A 19,383-nucleotide genomic window follows, 5' to 3' on the forward strand; every position below is an offset into this window, starting at 1 on the left:
GCTAGTTACAATCTGGTAATCCATGACCAGCATTTCATATCCAGATTCTTTCGCCCTTTGTCCTTTAAAATATTCAGTTAGCCCACAGGCAGGCCAGAGAGGACTGAAATCTTTGTATCAATGTCTCACACACACAGAGGTTACAGTGGTAATGGGAAAATGACAAATGAGCCTTATGTTCTGGATAATTTAACAAAGGTAGGAATGTGGGAAAAAATGACATGTACATTTTTTATACTCAGACTAGCAAGCATCCTCTTTCCCCACCGGCACTTAGGTCAATTAATCAGAGTTCAGGGTGCAAGTTACTAGCCAGACAAAAATAAAGCTAGTGGTTGGAGGTGAACTGAGCACTGTGTTTCCCAAGGACAAGCGCTGAGCTGGCATTTGAGCTAAATGTAATCACAGTTAATTAAATAGAGTGTAAAACACAGATAGATAGATAGATAGATAAATTTGAAAAGCAGTGACCTGCATATTTGTTACAAAGACTAAAAGAACCCACATCTTTGCAGAGAGACACTACAGAACTTCTAATAGCTAAAAGGACAAGACAAAGACGAAGACCTCATCCAGGACTATAGACAGCAAAAAAGGCTTATTTAAAAATATACTAACCTGAATTCACCTGTGTGATTTATTTCACTTACGTGGAAATAATATTAAAACTTTCAAACAAACAAAATAGTTCAATGCAGCCATGGCTTCCTTGCCTAGTAGTGACTGCCATAAAATGACAAAAGGGACACAACAGCAGTACAATCTGACAGGGGAAAACGAGCACTGAAAGATAGCTTTTATTAAACAGGAATAGTCACTTGCCTCCAATGATGCATGTAAGTAGGCAGTGAAGTAGAAGGCAACAGAATACACCAATATTAGAATGCAGTTAAACAAATGGGCCAAAAATCACGCCCAGTCTGCTGGGGAACGCGGGTGAATTCCCTGCAATCCCTCATCATTCAGGAATGCCATATAGCCCTGTGTGCACTGTGTTTAAAACCCAAAGAGCTCTCTTTGTTCCTGTGAACAAATTACCTTTTTGCTAAGCTGTTGATTTTCCTTTTCCAGTTCCACAAACTTTAGGCTGCTCTCTCTGGACGTCAAGGAGGCATCTCTCAGCTCTTGGATTGTGTTCTGCAAACTCTGATTATCCTTCTCTAGCTTCAGTATGCGACTGGAAGCACATTCATTCAACTCAAACACAAAGGACTTTCTGGCTGTTGAAACATGAGAATCAGAAGGTGGCACTAACCAATTCACAAACATCTCCCTTCCTAGGTCAGTAAGATTCACTTGTATGAAGATAATTGCAGTCAGATCCTTATCATTTCAGCTTGACTGCTATGTCAACACTTTGTTAAAAACAGAACTCATTTTCACAGATAACAGTTAAGATTTTTAATAAACAGGCAAATAACTGAACAGATAACCATCTTAAAAGTTACTTATTTTCCTAACTCTTAAAGTTGCTTTAGCCATGTTAGTAGCATGTTTATTGTTAGTAGCGAAATATACATTGATACCCTCTCATACTTCCATCAGAGGAAATAAATTGAGGCAGGAAGTAAACCACTGTGAAGTGTTTGCTAAGACAGCAAGATGGTGCACTTCCAAAAGCTAGTGAAAACTTAGGTATTCGATCACATTTAGTCACAGAAAAAAATTCTTACAAAAGGAGTTCCAATGCTTATCTTCACAGCTACTTCATCAAGAATATGCTGGATCAGGGAGGATATTTTACTACCAGGTATCCAGGCACAGGACATCCATCAGAATGTTAATCATAGAAAAGTATCTGAAGTTGAAATCTCAGAACTAACAAAATTTATGCAAGTTTTATTTGTTATTTTACTCTAAATGTTTGTAGATCAAAAGCCTCACTACCTCTCAGCCTTAACTCCCAGCATTAAAGCCTCATTGTTCTGTTAATTTCTCTGTAAGCACCTGAATCATTATAAGAGCAACCCTCTGTTTCACATGGAATAATTGCTACCCTTCACCTCAAAACCACATTTCATATGAAATTGACTTTAACATTGTCTTTAAGTCTCAGAAAATTATTCATTCCTGCTAAATAATCAGGACTATTAAATACAGCACACTGAGTACTTTAGAAGTGGCACGTTTCTGAGAATGGTAAAATCCCATTTGTCTCTTTTATGGAGCATCACCTGGAGAGTTTTTTTTCAAATGAAGACTCAAATAGTGAAGTTTCAAAGTTTAATGTTCTTAGTTTTTTCAAAATCAGGCTTCCTTCACTATTTTTTTTTCCTACTGCATATAAAAGATTACTGATGTTCTCATTTCCTGTTACTCTCTTTTTCTTTGGGTAATCAGAGAGGTTCTGAAGGTCTAGTGCTGAAATGCTAAGCACCATTACAGTGAAGGAATCTCATCTTTTTTCATTTTTTTTAAACCACTGTTAGGCAAATTTTGAAAGTTATGTTTGACAGAAATGAATGTTGTGATAGTTATGAAAATCAAATCAATCATTTAAAAAAAAATCAGCCAGTTATTTTAACTGTATACATATTTCAGTATCTAGTAAAAATAAATGACTTCAGCATACACTACTTCCTGGGACTTAAAGACCAGCTAATAGTCTGTACTAATTGTACTAAAGAATACTAAAGATCACAGACTCCTCCCAGCCATTCAGTTAGAAATATGCAGTGTTCAGTGTGACATTTCTGCTGTCATTTACAAAGCTTTCTTTTTTTAAAATTTTTATCATTTTACTTAAAAGTTGCGCTCTCAGTGACAAACAAAACAGAAGGAAAACATTTTAATGCTTTCAAAAGAAAGAAATTAGAATGAATACATTTTAGAAGTTTTGAAAAACTAAGTTCAAAGTCAAGTGGCTGAATGAGGGAAGTTGTCCAAGCTTGGACTCAACTTCTGTTCCTGTCTCAGACAACCAACCTGTCTACTCTGAAAGAAAACACAAACAAGAACAGCTACCCCGACTGGTACTCACTATCTGCAAGATCTGTGCTTTTAGACAGTTGTTCTAGTTCCCAGCCTAGATGTGCAGACTCGTTCATGCTCTGTTTCTGTGCAATCTCCAAGACCATGTTCTCCTCCAGCAGCTCTTCAATTCTCTTCTTGTCCGTGTCCCGGTCCTGCGCAAGACATGCATGAATGAAAATACATATTCAGCTTATCCATAAGATTGTTCTGTCAGTTGAACTGCTACAAGCACAACACATGTTGAGGGTAGAAGAATGTCCTTAAACACAGTATACTTTTATATTAAAATACATGTACAGCATTTAATGTTTGTTGTGGGCCACAGAATACAGTATAGGGACACCCAGCTGGCCCTGTTTAGAGTCAGCTCAGGTCCACAATACCCTTGGAGGGAGGGTCACATGAGTGCGAACATATTGGGTGATGACTGGGCCAGTACGAACCGGGGCTAGTAAGGCAGGCTGGATTCAAGCTGTCTCCATACCTAAGCTCTTCAAAAACATGTAGCATCATGCACTGACACACTGGAAACTCTGCAGATATAACCTTGAATTCTATAAAGCTTCTTCAACTCACCACATCAAATTTGGATCCAGTCATATGGATCGGCAAGTACCATCTGCCTCATAATCTGGGTTTTAAAATATCCAGAAAACAGATCTGGAGAATGAATCTACTGTTGCTTTGTGCGACTATTTTGGCCACTTGCATTTGTGGGACCTGAAGTGGTGCCTCAGAGGGTCCAAAATTTTCAGAAAGCGTTACCCAAAATTTCACCAATTCACCCAGAAAAGCATCATTCAAAATCACTAGCCACTTGGAAAAGCTGGAGCATCACATGACATTTACAATGCCCTGAATCAGTCATTAAACATAACTCCACACAGCACCTTCAACATCTTTGTTTCCAACAGACCCTGTTGGGAACCCTATACAGTTAAATCCCTATACAGTTAAACCTACAAGAATTCAAAACACAGTGGGATAAAAGGAGGACTATTAAGTAAAATACAAGAGATGAAAGAGTATTTATTATTTCTAGTGGGATTATAAAATAAAATATAATGTTGCTTTTTGTTTGTAGACAATAATCTGCCACTTCTTACATTTCCTTGTCTATGAAGCAACAAGCCATGTCTCTGATTTACACAGAAATAAATTTTGGAATTTTGTGTCTTTTACAGCAGTAATGGATTCTTAAAGTCACTGTAATGGCTGGGGGTTTTGTTTCCAACAAGAAAGATTATTTACCACAGTAGATTTCATTTCCTACATCTAAGAGATTTCTACTTAACTGACAGATTTTAACATCTCCATTATCAATATGTATGAAGGCAATCTGTATTTTAAAATTGTGATATACCTTCTTGCATAAAATTAAATTCATCAGTCTCACACAAAGTAGCATTGGCAATATTTACACTGTTAACATTACAATATTTCAAGAATTCATGTACACAAAATTCAAACTAAAGACCTCTTTAAAAGCACTGTTGATTTATTTGGCTGTCTCCACTGGTTTCTGCAACATGAATCTGTGACCTAGCATAAAACTAGAAGTTCAAAAAATTAGCATAATGAAAAAGAGAGGACATACCAGCTCTACATCATGAAGTTTGGATTTCAGCTGCAAGTTTTCCTTCTCTAATTCATGCAGTTTGTCACCACGAGCTCTTGCCATTGTTAGCTGTTCTTCTAGCATGGCTTTTGTTTCAATTAATATGATATTGTCCTCTCTTAACTCCTAAGGAGAAAAAGTAACAATATTAATATCGTCACATAAACTGACTTTTCAAAGACCATGTGACTTTCATAAACTGACATTGAAAACACAGGAAAGAAATTTGACATGTTTCTCTGTTTCATAAAAAAGTTTTTATGTGACATTTTAATGGGAGATGATACTATGTTTAATTATTTGTGTCATTAATGCAAGTAAATCTAGTATTTCTTGCTGTTTTTTCCTGAATTTTAGATGTTTAATGGAGTTCCTTTTGCTTTATATGAGGCTACATTAAGAGGTGCACCAAAGAGACTCAAGACACAGACAAACAACTGTTCAATTCCAATTCCACTGTTATATCATCTTTTCCTTAGCCAACTCACTGTGGTCCCCAGTCTCCCCAGTTTCAAAACAGATTATTTACTGTCAAGGGATGTTATAGTATATTCAAAACACGTTGGGGAGCACTATCCATCAATATATACTACGTCCATATCCCTGTTTCAGTGCACTTACATGTAAATGTCTGTTTGATGAAGTTTCATTCTTTCTCTCATAAACAGAATTTTAATTCACTTAAACAAAAGAAGTTGTTTTATACTTATCACTTAACACACACCCTGCTCCATCCCCAATAAACATATGAGCATTAACTGCACAAGCCATGTTGCTTATTCATTACAGCTTTTGGATCTGTTTTTGCTGAGTAAAAGTTTAACTTATTCTTCTCATGTAGCCACAGCATTAGAAACAAGTTAATTATACCACACTCTGAATGTTCCTTGCAAAGCAACAAATGAACCTCTGTGCATTCAAGTATCTTATCTCCAGAAACATGAAATGTCTAAAGCATAAAAGCTGACCATGCATTCTTGGTCATATTTTAAACACATCTATTAAATTATGTCTTATTTCAAGTTATAATACCTCACTGCTAGCTTTTACTCTTGTTGGTCCTCAGATAAGTCTTGAGTCAGAGACAGAATTTTCTATGAAAGGAAGATATCAGCATTTAAAAGATTAAATGGACACAGGAAGGATTTTTGCCCAGAAGAGTTACAATGGGGCAAGAAGCTGATTATTCGATTCTCTAAAGAAATTTCCTTTTGTCTTTCTCTGCTTTCCTCCCTGCTCTCTCCACCCCTTCCCCTGCTCCAATGAAATATGCAAAAACAGAAAATGTGCACACAGGCTGGATGAAATGCTTATGGCTTGACAAGTTTATTCCTGGACAACTGTCTTCAAAATGTGAAGTCTGCTGACATCAGTGTTCATGTCTGCTCTCTCAAACCACAAACATTCAAACCAAGTAGATTCCTGAAAGATCACCAGGCACAAGCAAATCACTTTCACTGCTTAATCAGCAAGTACCTTCTCATTTTTGGGGGTAGAATCAACATTAAGAAGCCTTATGTGGCTCAGTTATTTAAAAAACAAAAAGGAAAAGAGTAAAAAAAAGAAAACAGAAGAAAAAAACCAGAAAAAACAGAAAACAAACAAAAAAAAGAAAACAAAAAAAAGAAAACAAAAAAGAAAACAAAAAAAAGGAAAAGAAAACAAAACAAAAAAAGAAAACAAAACAAAAAAAAGAAAACAAAACAAAACAAAAAAAAACCCACAAAAAAAGAAAACTGTAAAGCACAAGTTAAGAGTGTCTGATGACAGCCACTCCCCTGGCTTTTTGATACTATGGGGGCCATGATTTAATAGCCTTATATAGCAAGTAATCTTAGTTGTTTGCTGCATCTTGACTGTAGATGGCATAATATGGAAAGTCTACCTTATGCAGTACCATATTGCCCTTGATCTCTCGGTGAGTCAGCTACCAACTTGCAAAATATGAGAGGAAAAATTTCCCTACTACAGTAGCATTAAAAGGACAAGTATGTTAGTGCTTGTGAAGTGGTTCAACTACTGCAATTAAAATGTCTGAGTATGCAAGTAACTAAAATAATAGTAATACTGAAACACTAATTTTATAGAACCAGCATTTCGGGCCAAGTCTGATCTAACAGGGTCACTTCAGGGTGGGCAAACTAAAAAGGGTGGCACTAAACAGATGACAGACCAGAGGAAGTACACAACACAAAATGTGCTGGGTGTTATGTAAGCTGCTACAATACCTGTAATGAAACAGCAACATGACAAGAGTTTACTTTGCTGGATCATCACACTCAATCTGGACCACAGCCCTAAGAAGTAAGGTGGTGTCTGACCTCAAAAACACAGCCTCGGAACTATCCCCAAAACCGCCTACCAAGCAGGAACTAGTTGTTTTAGTGTCATGAAGAGTCAAGCTACGTGCCAAGTACGTACACATATCCAGGCTCTGGTACAAACCACACATCACTGGGAGCTGCAACATATGGACCGAAGCACTTCCCATCCAGCGCCCAGGAGGGGCGGACATGCCAGTTCAAAGTACTTCTGATGATATCTTAAATTAATAACCTGGTGGAAATGCCTGCTATGGCAAGGTCAACATTGCTCATTGGTATACCCGTGACCTGAGGTTGTCTTAATATTGAAAAGTTCACATAATTTAAATAATTATTCCATGGGAGCTTTGTAGAGTTGCGTCTCAAGGCCTGGAAGGTAGAACTCTCCTAACTAAAACATGTCAGCACTAACATCTCCCAGAAGTCACTGGGATAACATAGTTGACCTAAACATGCATCTGGCTACAAATTGCACTTGTTAGATAATCAACAGGTGGTGGTCATGGGACATTGGTGATTCCACTGGAATTAAGGTTTATTTTTTCTTTAATTAACAAACCCACCATTATTTTGTAACTATGAGTTTATTTTTAAATTGACAGTAAAAATAGTTGGCTGTGGATTTTTTTTTTAAATACACTGAATTTACTAGGCAAGGGATTAAAAAACCCCTTTGTTTTATATCACTTAAATTGTGATGGTTTAATATCCAACATATATAATTCTGCTTTTGTAATTTCTAAAATAAATTACATATTGTGGTTTGATCCTGTATCATTGTGTCTTGAAATAGCTTTTCAGCTATTCAACTATCTTCAGCTATAGAAGAATGTGCATTGTGTACTCATATGGTTACAATTAACTCTCGGGGTAAGTGGTTGCACAATCAGGGTGTGTTGCTACTAGAAAACATTTTCAGAAACTAAAGTAGCAATCAGATTGTTTAAATCTGAAACTGGAGAATTTGCACATGCATCCAGACCTAGTTATTAAACAGAGTTCAAACCCCTCCCTTCTGGCAGTTCAGAAGCTGCCCCTGCTAAGCCATGACACAGTTAACATCTTGTGACAATCAAACATTGCCTTGGACAGCTATATGAAAACATACAAGAGATGCTTTTGGTTTTCTTAACATTCACAGAAATTCCTCCTGTCATCCTGCATGGAAATGTGATTGCAGAGAGAACGAGGAAGAATGGGCAAGGCAGACCCCCTGGCTTTGGAAAATAATCTGATCTCCTCTCTCAAGGTTCAATGGAGAGGAATGCCAGAGGGAAGCTTTACATTGGAGAGAAGCACCTCCTTGGAGGAAGCCCTGCATTAAGTCTGCTCCTCCACATTCACAGTTATGACCTTGTTAAGCCACCCCAGCAGGAAGGTCTCCAGAGCATAGTCATCTCCATGTTCCTTGAACGATGGTCAAATTAAAATGTAATTTCTGAACAACTTTGTCAAGACATACAGAGAAGGAAAACAACACACATGCCTAAATGTGTTATGTTCACATAAAGAAAGACTTGGTCCTTTTGCACTCCTTTTTGTAACAGCTCCTTAAATCTCTTCCTGCTGCCACTCCTGATTTGTATTATGTGCTTTCAGAAACTACTTGTAAGCTTGTTCGCAATTCCTAAAGCTTGTCACAGTATCATACACAGAGCATATTCCATAGTTTTTTTCTCAAACTAACAAATGTGTATGTGAACTATAAGAAGGCAACGATTTTTAAGTGTTTAATAGCTTTCTCCATTGATGCACAAAGGTAAACCCACTTTTTCTTCTCACTTACCAATATGGCACTGCTTATTAACAGCCCTGTCAAGAACCTATGAGCCTTAAGGTATCACATTATCACAGAAAAGCGGCTTATGCTGTACTTTATGCACCTACATTTTCATTGCTGTGCCTCTGTAAGGTTTGTTCAGGTCTTAAGACTTAGAGCTTAAGAAGCCAGCCGCAACCAGTAAATGCCATGAGATGAATCGGCACTGTACTCTCTAGTGGCAAAAATCTCTACCATGTTACATGCCTGCACAAATCTTACAACTTGGAATTGTAAGCCAAACAGTTTTTGAGGGAGTGGGAGGAATCTGAGCAGACATTGCACTGACTGCAGCCATTAACCCTTCTTTTGGAGGGGTGGAGGACTTGAGACAGATAAGACAGAAAACTGAGGGACCACGGAAAGTTGGATACTGGTTACTATGCACAGCCCTTGTGCTACTCCATGACCATAAAAAAGACAGAATAAGCGCCCTGTGGAATCCTCTGAATGTATCAGCATGAAATGAGTGGAGTATGCCTGACGCTGCCACTGCTCAACACTGGCGATCCATGGCTGTGCCAAGACTTGTTCAGTGATGGTAGAGGGAGTGGTTGAGAACGTGAAACACTCTGGCTATTCTAGACCACAGAGCAGCCTCCAGACAGCTGTGCAATCCTGCTGCATATTAGAAGAGCTCAGCCCCTACAGCAGTGACAACTTTTGCTAAAGGGCACACTGTGGCCCAGAATTAGAAAAGTGCCATATCGATGGGAAATATTCTTTGTCTCACTACTGTATTTCAGGGAGGTATCCTTGGAGAACCTGCACTCATCTCTGACATTCAATACTTTCACTAAAAAATGACAGGGTGGAAGAGGGAGTCGGGAAAATTGGAACAAATCTGAAACTGAAGTGGATGTCTCTCTACTGAATGATAAGTTAAGCAAGATGAGCATGCAGGCAGAGCAGGAAACTGCTGGCTCTAGGACAAGCAAGGAGGCTGAGAACTGAAGAACAGAAATAGCTACTCCTTTGATCTCAGATGAAGACAAGACTAAAAACTCCTCTCCTAGTTCCAGCTAATTTATCTGAGCAGCAGGTAGAAGCTAAGTGACTCCAGTGCACAGCCACAAGGGAAATGCCAGGATGCCACGCTGATAGCTGGTGTGCCAGCTTAATGCATGACTGATTTGCCAGCTTGAGGGAGTAAAACAGAGAAAGCCAGAGCTTCATGCTTCCTCATGTAAACTGGGAATTACTGAGAGGGAAGACAGGCTTTTGTAGTCTATTACTACATTTAATAACCATCCATTTTAGTGAACCTATTCATAAGAAGCAGCAGCTAGCTGGCCCCTCAGGTTAGTGAGGGAAAAAGAGTCACCTACAAAGTAGAGTTTATAGAGCAGAAATAAGATCTGTGTTCTCAGCCAGAGGCCTAGCAAATGTGATTTTCAACATCACTCTTCTACCTCAGACCTGGGATTTTATCTAATTATAGTGAGGTTGTCAATTACTGAACCTCCATATGCTCAGCAAGTCTGGATATTTATTTGACTTCAGCTGAAGTGTTACGTATGTGGATTATTGAAAGTTTAGGTGAGAATCACGCAAAGAACCAAAAAAACACAAAATAAGAGCAGTCTAAATTTAAAGTCAGCCCTGATGTGAGCAAAGAGTTTGTCTAGATGGTCTCCAAGGTCCTTTCCAACCTACGTTAATTAATAATTCCAGGATGGGCATAGCTGCAGGGGACTAAGCTGAGTAACTGGCATTACTACTGGAACAAAGCTATATATTTCTCATTGACATACACTACTCGGGGCACTAAGTAAGGTCCAAATTTTCTCTCCTTTCTACTACAAGCAACAGTTGCAAAAAGGGGTGGCTAGAATTTGTCATCTGAGGTCATGCTTAAAAATGCCCAGCCATTTTAACAACAGTTGCGTCTGCTAGAAACCCCTGAGGAAAAACACCCAGACATTCATTTAGCTAATTTATACATGACATTTAAAAGGTTGGTCAAAGGAACAACTCTGGAACAGAGACATTTTACCCAAGAGTAAATTTTCAAGGCCTGGATTCTCTAGAAGAAGCATCCAGAGAAGGTCTGTCCTGTTTAGCCACATAATACCGAACTAAGCAGAGTTTATTAAAAACTAATGGGCATTTATTTTTTGTGTACACCAAGTCCTTCTTGCCACTGAAAGGAGTTTTAACCTTGCTAAGTCAATAATTATGACGCATATTACAAAATTTCCACTTGCTCTGATGTTTTACTATAGTCAGATCAATGACAAATGACACATGAACTGGTAACACAACAAAAGCCAAACATTAAGGATTACTCGGCAAATCTTTCTCCCAATTTTCACTTGCCTCCATGCGAGCTTTGTAAAAATCCACATCGTGAAGTTTCTCTTTGCACCGAACAAGTTCCATCTCAAGTCTCTCCACACGGTTTGCCCTCTCTCTCAGAGAGTCGAGCTCATCTCTGTATGCTCGAGCAGAGCGAGCATCTGAGGCCAGGTGGATATTCTGTGAGAAGTGAGGAATAAGCAGGGAGAAAAATCTTAGTTAATACTTTAAAGCATGTTCTTTAAACTTTATTTTTACTTATTTACTTACTTATTTTAAGTGTAGGCAAATAGCATTCCCCTGGTTCAGGAGTAAGAGAATTCTACTAGCCAGTAAATTCTCTACTAGACAGAGGGGTTCTTCAGCCTGTTGGGACTCTGACATTTCTAATGCCTGATGCTGCATAAGCTTCAGGCATTACTAGGCTATTTGCAAGCTGAACAGATGAGACTGCTCTCACCAGTTAAGTGGAAAGCGAAGCATTGCTATGCCATAGCCATAATCATCAAACAGCTTGCTGGAATAACTTGATTTCTTCATTAAAAAATAGGCAACAGTAGTATTTTTAGCCTCACACTGAAAGGCTTTTTAAAATAGGTAACACTGTCACAGTAAAACAAGCCCCTCTTACCTCTTGTTTTATTTTTTGCAGCTCTAGGGTGAGCTGCTCAACTTCATGTTTAGAATCTACAAGCTGCTCAGACTTCTCTTCCCTGAAAAGGATTAGAAAAATCTTAGTAAGAACTTATTTTTTTTCCCTGAAACAATATTGATTATATGGACACCGCTGGGAATCTGGAAAGGAAGATAGAAATCTCCTAGCATATTCCGAACATAAAGCCTCTTTGTCATGACAGCTTCATAAAAGTAAGAGGTTTTTTCTCATGATACCATACACATATCATGGGTCTGAGTTTGCAACTATTTTTATATGAAGTACCTCTGTTTAAATCTAGCTTCGCTGGCCTCTGGACTTCTGACTAATAATTAAAAGTGCAGGTAGCAGCTAGCATTTTGAAGAGGGGAAGACAGAGATGAGACACAAAAAGATAAATGGAAGTAGCCATCACTCTGTGTTTAGAGAGCAGTTAAGAAAGAAGAAAGATGGAACACCCATGCTAGCTTCCTACTGCTATGAATAAAAGATTTCAAAGATGTGATTCTGAGAGGTTGCATGGAGGCCAGTGTACTGAAGCTGACAGGCACCTGCATTTTAACATACAAGTGTCTCTAGAAGCACAAATCACTGGTGACTCACAGGTCCTGCCGGATTCTTCTCAATTTAGCCTTCGTGTCGGCCAGCTCAACTGCAAGGTGCTGCTTGTCTTCATTAGAAAGAGGGTTGGCTGGGTTTGGTGAAGAATCTGGACTTGGTGCTTTCAGAGGACTTGGTGGTTGCTGAGACTGCAGATAATCTCTCTCTTGAGTGAGATCTACAATGACCTAGAAATACAAAGAAGTATGTAGTGTCAAGAAATAAACAGTATAATTATACATTGTTTTTCAAGTATCTAAAAAATTATGTATAAATGCAGAAAATTATTAGCCTGGCATACAGAATTCAAGGGATAGCCAGGAGGGAACATTACACAGAGGAGGAAAGGAATCTCCGCTACGCTCAGACCACTAAAACAGTCCCCTTCCAATGCTCAAAATAAGCAGTCTGTTTTGCTTGGACAATTCATGAAAACCTATAACAACTAACAGTTTTAACTAACACAATCACAGTCAAAACCATGACAGAAAATAAACAGGTTAAATAAAGAAGGGGAGAAGCCTCCTCCAGAGATCTGAAGGGAAAGGAACTGATGAGTCACAACAGACAGGGCCATCTTCACACTGCAAAAAACTAGAGAAGACACTGGAACTCATGACGGTAGATACTACCGGAGAGACAGGCAGGCAAAGACAAATACTGAGCAGAAACACAGAGACAAAAATCTCAGGACAAAGTCACAATTCCAAATATTTTGGTGTCTCCACTTCATGGATAGAGCACTCCACTCCTCTTTACCAATCATTTCACCACACCCTAGTGTTTACGTAAGAATCAATGGAAAAGTCAAAATCTTTCTACAGATTTTCAGAGGTGTAGTAGAAAGGTGTAGAAGAAATAGAAACCCAGTGCACAAACAAGACACAAGAGAAGGAATGGAGCCTGCATCTGCTGCTTCATGTGAGCTCTACATCGGAGAAGTAAGTCATCATACTTCTGTGCATTCGTCTCTCTCATCAATGAGCCTCTTGAGGTGGAAAACCATATTCCTGGAGAGGGACTCTAGTTCTTCTGGGGCCATATCTGGGAGCTCCAGCCACTGCAAGTCGAAGACATTCTCCTGGTTGTGAGTAACCTAGGAACAGGAAAAAAAAAAATGTCTTTCCACTGGTTGATTTGTAGGTTTTTTCGCTGTATATGCTGCAATCCCCCAGGTTCTTCTACTGATCCATTAAAAAACACATCACATTTCACCAAAACCAAGTTGTAAGTAACAAACACAACTACCTTAACTGTAATACTACGCAGCAATTTCTGGTATTTATTTTTTTCTTACAATTATTAAGGCTGATTTTTAAAAGTGATCAGATACATATTATGATCAATAGCACATGTGCTTGCATATTAGAAGTATGCAAATGTCTTACTGCAAGCACTGAGGTGGTCAGCACAGGGATCTGAAGGGACTGATCCTGCACTGAACAGGTAGGCTGGTGCCTCACTGAGAAGCAGCCTTGCTTTCAATTAATTTTCAATTTGCAGCTGATAGAGCTGGGAGGAGCTGCCTTTAGCGGAAATGCCTCTGGTTGCTGCTAGCAGTGTACCTCTCACTGCTATCTTTCCCAAACCGATTTCCTCTGAGTCATTTAGCAGAAACGTCAGGCAAGTCTCTCATCTCAGTTAAAGGCTGTTTCTGCTTTTGTCATAACCATGTGCTTAGTTCATCACAATTTTATTTTTATTTTTTTAAAGCAGAACTATTTTTTTAAGTGTTAAGAAAAAAGTTCCCGTCTTAGACTTTCACCATTTGTTCCTCAAATCTGAGCATATCGGGCTTTCTACACCTGCACGCACTGACAGCTGGCCGCAGCCAGCACCCACTCTGGGCAAGGCGCACCCAGCTGGGGCCGCTTCCACATGGCTCTCCTTTGGGTCTCCAAAGCAAGCTGGTTCCTAACACCTACCTGTATTCATTGCTTCTACAGAAGCTTTAGAAGTCCAAAAATACTCATCATTGGATCAAACTTCGCTTTAAAAACAATTTCAACTGCAGAGTACACTTTTCAAGACCATCTGAGCCTGGAGGCCACTGTCCAAAGCAAGCCACTGGGGAGCCTGTGTCTTGCCTACCACAGGACTTGGGGACTAAGTGCCTACACCATTGCTGCAAGGGGCACTGCAGTTCCTAAGCCATACATGCTTTTCGGAAATATTACACATGTATCCTTACAACAATTATTTTTACACAGCCTATAACTGACAAGCAAGGCATTTACCACTGCATCTCTTTAAAAGACCACTGAGCCAAGTAATGTTCCCAGAGCCTATCATTTCCATGTTATAATTTAATTGCAGTAACGTATTCAATCTTTTTTTGGTGAAGTTCCTGAATCCATTATGAAATTCCAAGCATTAACGTTTCATGGCAAAAAAAACCCAAACCTGTTAAGTCAAGGAAGGGAGAGATAAAAAGTCAAATAGACAATACTGTGAGTCCCACCTCCTGAATGTGTGACACAATGGCAGCTTGGGTTTCAATATCCAGTTGTTTTATTCTTTCAATAAACTCTTCTTTTCTTTCACACTGTTAAAAGAAAACACACCCTGAAACAGTGCTACATATCCTAAAACTTATTGCACCATTTTTCATTTAAATGGGAAAAAAAAAAATCCCCACATTGCTAACAACAAAATGTTCAACATCTGCACTTTGTCACACTAGAAGGTATAACACTTCATTGTTTCATACGGAGCATGAACCGAATTATGCATTAAATTATTTAAACTTTTTTACAGTCAGTACAATTAAGGCTAAGTTAAATGGCTGGGTTTGCTCTTTAAAAACAAGTTCAATATGCAATGAGATCAAGAGGCAAGGCAACAGCCAGAGGAAATCATCACTCATTTACAGTGTCCTTCTGGGGCCTGGTCCCTAGTCTCAACCTTTCCTTGCACTGTGAAGAACCTCAGACCCATAAATGGGGACTAAGGATGCACAGCAGCTTGCCAAATAAGACCTTTATTCTTTGTGCTGCAATGCAACACTGAGATAGTTCAGAGCAGCCATATGCAGACAGCTTTGCCGTGACATAATTGACTTGACATAGCTGAGCAGGGTAAGTGTCCTAAGGCATGACAGACACATTAGACAGACCTACAAACAAGGTCAATTATAAGCAAAGGCTAGCCCGAAATGCATCTATTGTTTACCACCACAGAGGTTTGATGGGCAGAACACTGATTTCTTTATCTGGTAACTGTCGTGCATTTCTGGGGAGTTTCCCATACATATTTGCCTGTCTATTTATTTTAACAAATGCCACATAAAAATCCCCACATGAATATACAAAATATCTATTCATTTCATATTTTCTACACGTAATATTCAATCAAAAGATAATGCAAATAAAATGAGGATTCATTAAGCAAATGTTTAAACTTCTAGCTTATCTATTTGTTTGACATTAATATGTACTGTTCCACTCTGTATTTTAAAACAGTAAGAAAATAAACCAACAACCATTTTGATATCAAGAACACTGTTCAAAGCTTATCTCTTCCCACTTTGTTATCAAAGTGGACTACTTAGTTGCAAGAGTACACATCCTGTGGCTGATTAAGCTTTGGCAACAAATTGAGATAACTGCTATCACAAAGCGCGCTTCCTTTCCCCTGCATTTCTTTCATTCACTTATAGTGTCTTCTCACAATTTCACCTCACATGCTGCCTTAAGCTGGAGATTCATTCATACAGCACTAATCTTTGGATGGATTTTCTCAGTCCAGAAAAAAATAACAGATTCAAAAAAATCTTATTTTTAAGTCCTTAATGAATGTTCACCTGCACAGCACATCCCAGAACCAACAACAGCAGCTTCTTAATCTCATCCATACTTTTACCTAGAGAGGAAAAAAGGGAATCAGTACATACATACAACAAATTAAGTACCTGCAAGTGATTGATTCTCTCCAAAATACCCACCTGAAAAGAGAAATAAGACCCTTGAACAAGTGCCTAAACAGTATGTATGTGCCCGTTATAATGTTGCCATACTTTCCATGTAACAACACAGTTCTTATGGATTAGTTTAAAATACCAAATCCAGCAAGTCTTTTTTTTCCTCGATGTACTATCCTTACCTACATTTTCTGAGCCTTTTCTGTCAGTGGGGGGGAATCCTTTAAATAGTTCAACGCATATGCCCAATGCTTGTCCCTCGTTTTGTGATTAAGAAGGGCGCAAAAAAGCCCACCAAACCACCACCCTTCCCCCCCCCCTCCAAAACCCCACCAAAACAGAACAAAACACCCTGGGCAGAAGCGAAGGAGGGTTCCTGTCAAAGAAAGAACTTGTCCTAAATTTTCTGTCTCTAAAATAGCTGCCACTCAGACTTCCCAAGGCTGAATGCCATCCTGTGCACATAAATTTTCTCCAAGAGATGTTTTAGCAAATAAATTCTGCCTCTGTTCTGCATCAAAGCCTGTTCACACTTTGAAGCGCAAACCCCAGGTGCTAAAAGGGATTAAAAAAATGAATGATGTAGAAGGGAGAATATGCAGCTAACCATATGCTCGGGGAGCCATGGTGGGGAGGAGATATATGCAGGTTGGTACTGCAGGGAATCCTGCTGCGACCAACAGCCCTGCTGGCCACCTCCTAAGGTTAGGAGAGAGAAAGCCTTGAGCCAAGTCCAGATCTTGTTTCAACCAAATTAATGCGGGGATTGTTGGGTGGTAAAGAAAATTATGTATATCAAAGTTAGACAAAGGGAGATAGAAGGCAAGGAGCTTCAATGAGGAGATAAAAAATCATTATGGAGTTAGGTTCAGGAAAAGCCTGTCCTCATTCTACACTGGGGGAAGAGAAGGAGAGAGAAACAGGCCACATACAGTTTTCTCTCATCCCTATATATCTGCATACTTCCTGACACAGAGCATATAACTGTGGGGTAAACACTTTCATTTTATAACCTGCTTTACTTGGGTGTTCAATTGCTTCTATCGCTAAATAGACAGGTAATAATTTCTGAGCGCAACTGTGCTCCTCCACCAACACCATGCCCTTGTAAGGCTGCACTGGCAGAAAGTTAGAGGCATGTGCAGGACCCAAGGCCAGGGAACTGGAGTCAAACTGACTCGTCAATTAAGCTGCCACAGCCCCCCAGATGCACAAAGGCACACTGACCTAAATTACCACAGGGCTTACTTCCATTCTCAGAACGTTGCAAGCCAGCACCGCCACATGCAGGCAGTTTAGGACATAACTCGTTTTCTGTTTTCCTGCTATTAGGGCACACAAATGCCCTAAACCAGTCTCTAAATGTACCTTACTTGTTAAACAATTTTTCAACAACTTTTAGGAATGTTGACCTTTAAAATGTTTCAAGAATGCCCTACAGAAATTATCAGTATACTGTACAAATCAACACTAGAATTCTCAATATCCAAGTCCCACATTATTAAGATTTTGCAAGCAGGAATTCTTCTCTTCTGCAGAGACAGACATATTTAAAATGTGCTAGTTTACACTTCACCCTGTAAATACAATATTGTTTGTTTCCCTGCAGAATATTTAAAAAACTGTTTTTGAAAGATGGACAATCATCCTTACTCTTCTCCCTGTATCTAGCAGCATACATGGCTTGCTCTTTTCTGAAAAATTACAATTTAATACACAAGTAACATTTCAGTATGTGAAAGTCTGGTTGTTCTGTATGATTCTGAATAACACAACCTTAAAAGCAGACAGTGTCATAAAGAAAAAATGCTCAGCAACAAGAACAAAAAGATCTGTTACTTAGGTAACAGTTCCTTTGAGGGCACTACTAGCCCAAGGAGATAACTTGGTTTGGTCAGAAGACATTTTTTCACAAAACTGAGTTCTCATTAGCGTTTCAGCATTGGGTTTCATTCTGCATCAGCTTCAGGAATTAAATGGAGAGCATGCGTGTGGGACACAAGAGCAAGTTGCTAGGTTAGAGAGAGCAAGTGACTCAAGTGTGTGTCTCATTCTCCCAAGCTTACTCGGGGCAGAACATCTTCTCCGTGAGACACTGAAGGAGTAGCCACCAGGCTGCTTGCTCTTGATCACACCAGACAAGTGCTCTAACCCTTGCGTGCTCTGGGCACCTCCATCTGTTGACCATAAACTCCAATCCGTGCACCATGGCATCACAGTTCTCCTCAGGGTGAGCCTAGTGGCTTGAAATCACTCGCTTTAGAAAACGTCAGGTTACTTTCCAATAGTGAGAGCATCTATACCATCGTAAAGACATGCAAGCTACTTAAGCCATTGAAAGCACACTCCACCTCTCTGCACCAAAGGTAGCCGGCTTTGCTGTTCTCTCCATGAGCTAACAAACGGGCATCAATGATGCTGCATGACCCCGTGAGGTGAAACACCTTCAGCTATTACTGCAGAATAACTTAGCAAGGTCAACCCTGTCCACCCACCAAGGACTGACCTTGCCTGGAAATACCACTCCGAGACCTTGTCCACACTTAGACCCTCTCATCAGGAAGAGAAGCTGAGGCACACATGGCAAGCCCCGCTGGCAGCTTTCACAGAAAACTTAGCTGTCAGGATTATTCCACAATTTCTTTTTTAATAAATTATTTTATGCTTGCAGACATGTTAAGCACATATAATGAAAATGAGACTGCACTATCCACTAGAAACACTCTTAAGGTTGAAAGGTCTACTTAGAAGCTCTACTCTGCCAGCTACACGAGTGTTTCAGAAGATCATGTGTGACTGTTTTAATTCAATTCCTTGGGCTTTCATTCAGAAGCTGTTTCCCATGGGGTGGAGAGAGTTTGTTGGCATTAAGGCACTCCAAGATCACTCATACTCAAGCTAAGTTTGAGTAACATTTTAAAGCCTCGTAGAATAACATTATTTACAGGACATATTTAGAAGAAGTAGGGTTTGAATATGAAAAAACCTCTCTAACAATCTGAAGTGCTTTGGAGAGAGTTTTCAATTAAACCTCAGAATGAGCCAGGAAGGGATTAATCACCCCTCTCAACTCACCCACATGAGAGCTGAGATACCACACACTTAAGTGGAGTGCCCAAGGTTACTAAGTGAATCAGAAGCACATCTAAGATTATTACACAGCACAGCAGCTAAGTT

General features: G+C 39.3%; 1 protein-coding gene across 10 annotated transcripts in view; it reads right to left on the reverse strand.

The window, feature by feature from the left end:
• CCDC88C (coiled-coil domain containing 88C) overlaps positions 1-19,383 on the reverse strand; it is a 100,008-nt gene that overhangs the window by 32,284 nt on the left and 48,341 nt on the right. For all 10 annotated transcript variants that reach the window (XR_007509570.1, XR_007509571.1, XM_049828449.1 and 7 more), the window contains 9 exons: positions 16,090-16,148; positions 14,749-14,832; positions 13,243-13,383; positions 12,291-12,475; positions 11,664-11,745; positions 11,054-11,212; positions 4,571-4,717; positions 2,981-3,125; positions 1,039-1,220 (listed from right to left, as the gene is read on the reverse strand). Coding sequence is in view for 8 of the 10 variants with exons in the window: in XM_049828449.1 (XP_049684406.1) it covers positions 1,039-1,220; positions 2,981-3,125; positions 4,571-4,717; positions 11,054-11,212; positions 11,664-11,745; positions 12,291-12,475; positions 13,243-13,383; positions 14,749-14,832; positions 16,090-16,148 (1,184 nt within the window). In the remaining 2 variants the exon portion in view is untranslated. The remainder of the gene's footprint in view (positions 1-1,038; positions 1,221-2,980; positions 3,126-4,570; positions 4,718-11,053; positions 11,213-11,663; positions 11,746-12,290; positions 12,476-13,242; positions 13,384-14,748; positions 14,833-16,089; positions 16,149-19,383) is intronic.

This window comes from Accipiter gentilis, chromosome 25 (assembly GCF_929443795.1).
Source record: "Accipiter gentilis chromosome 25, bAccGen1.1, whole genome shotgun sequence".
NCBI classification, from domain to species: Eukaryota; Metazoa; Chordata; class Aves; order Accipitriformes; family Accipitridae; genus Astur; species Astur gentilis.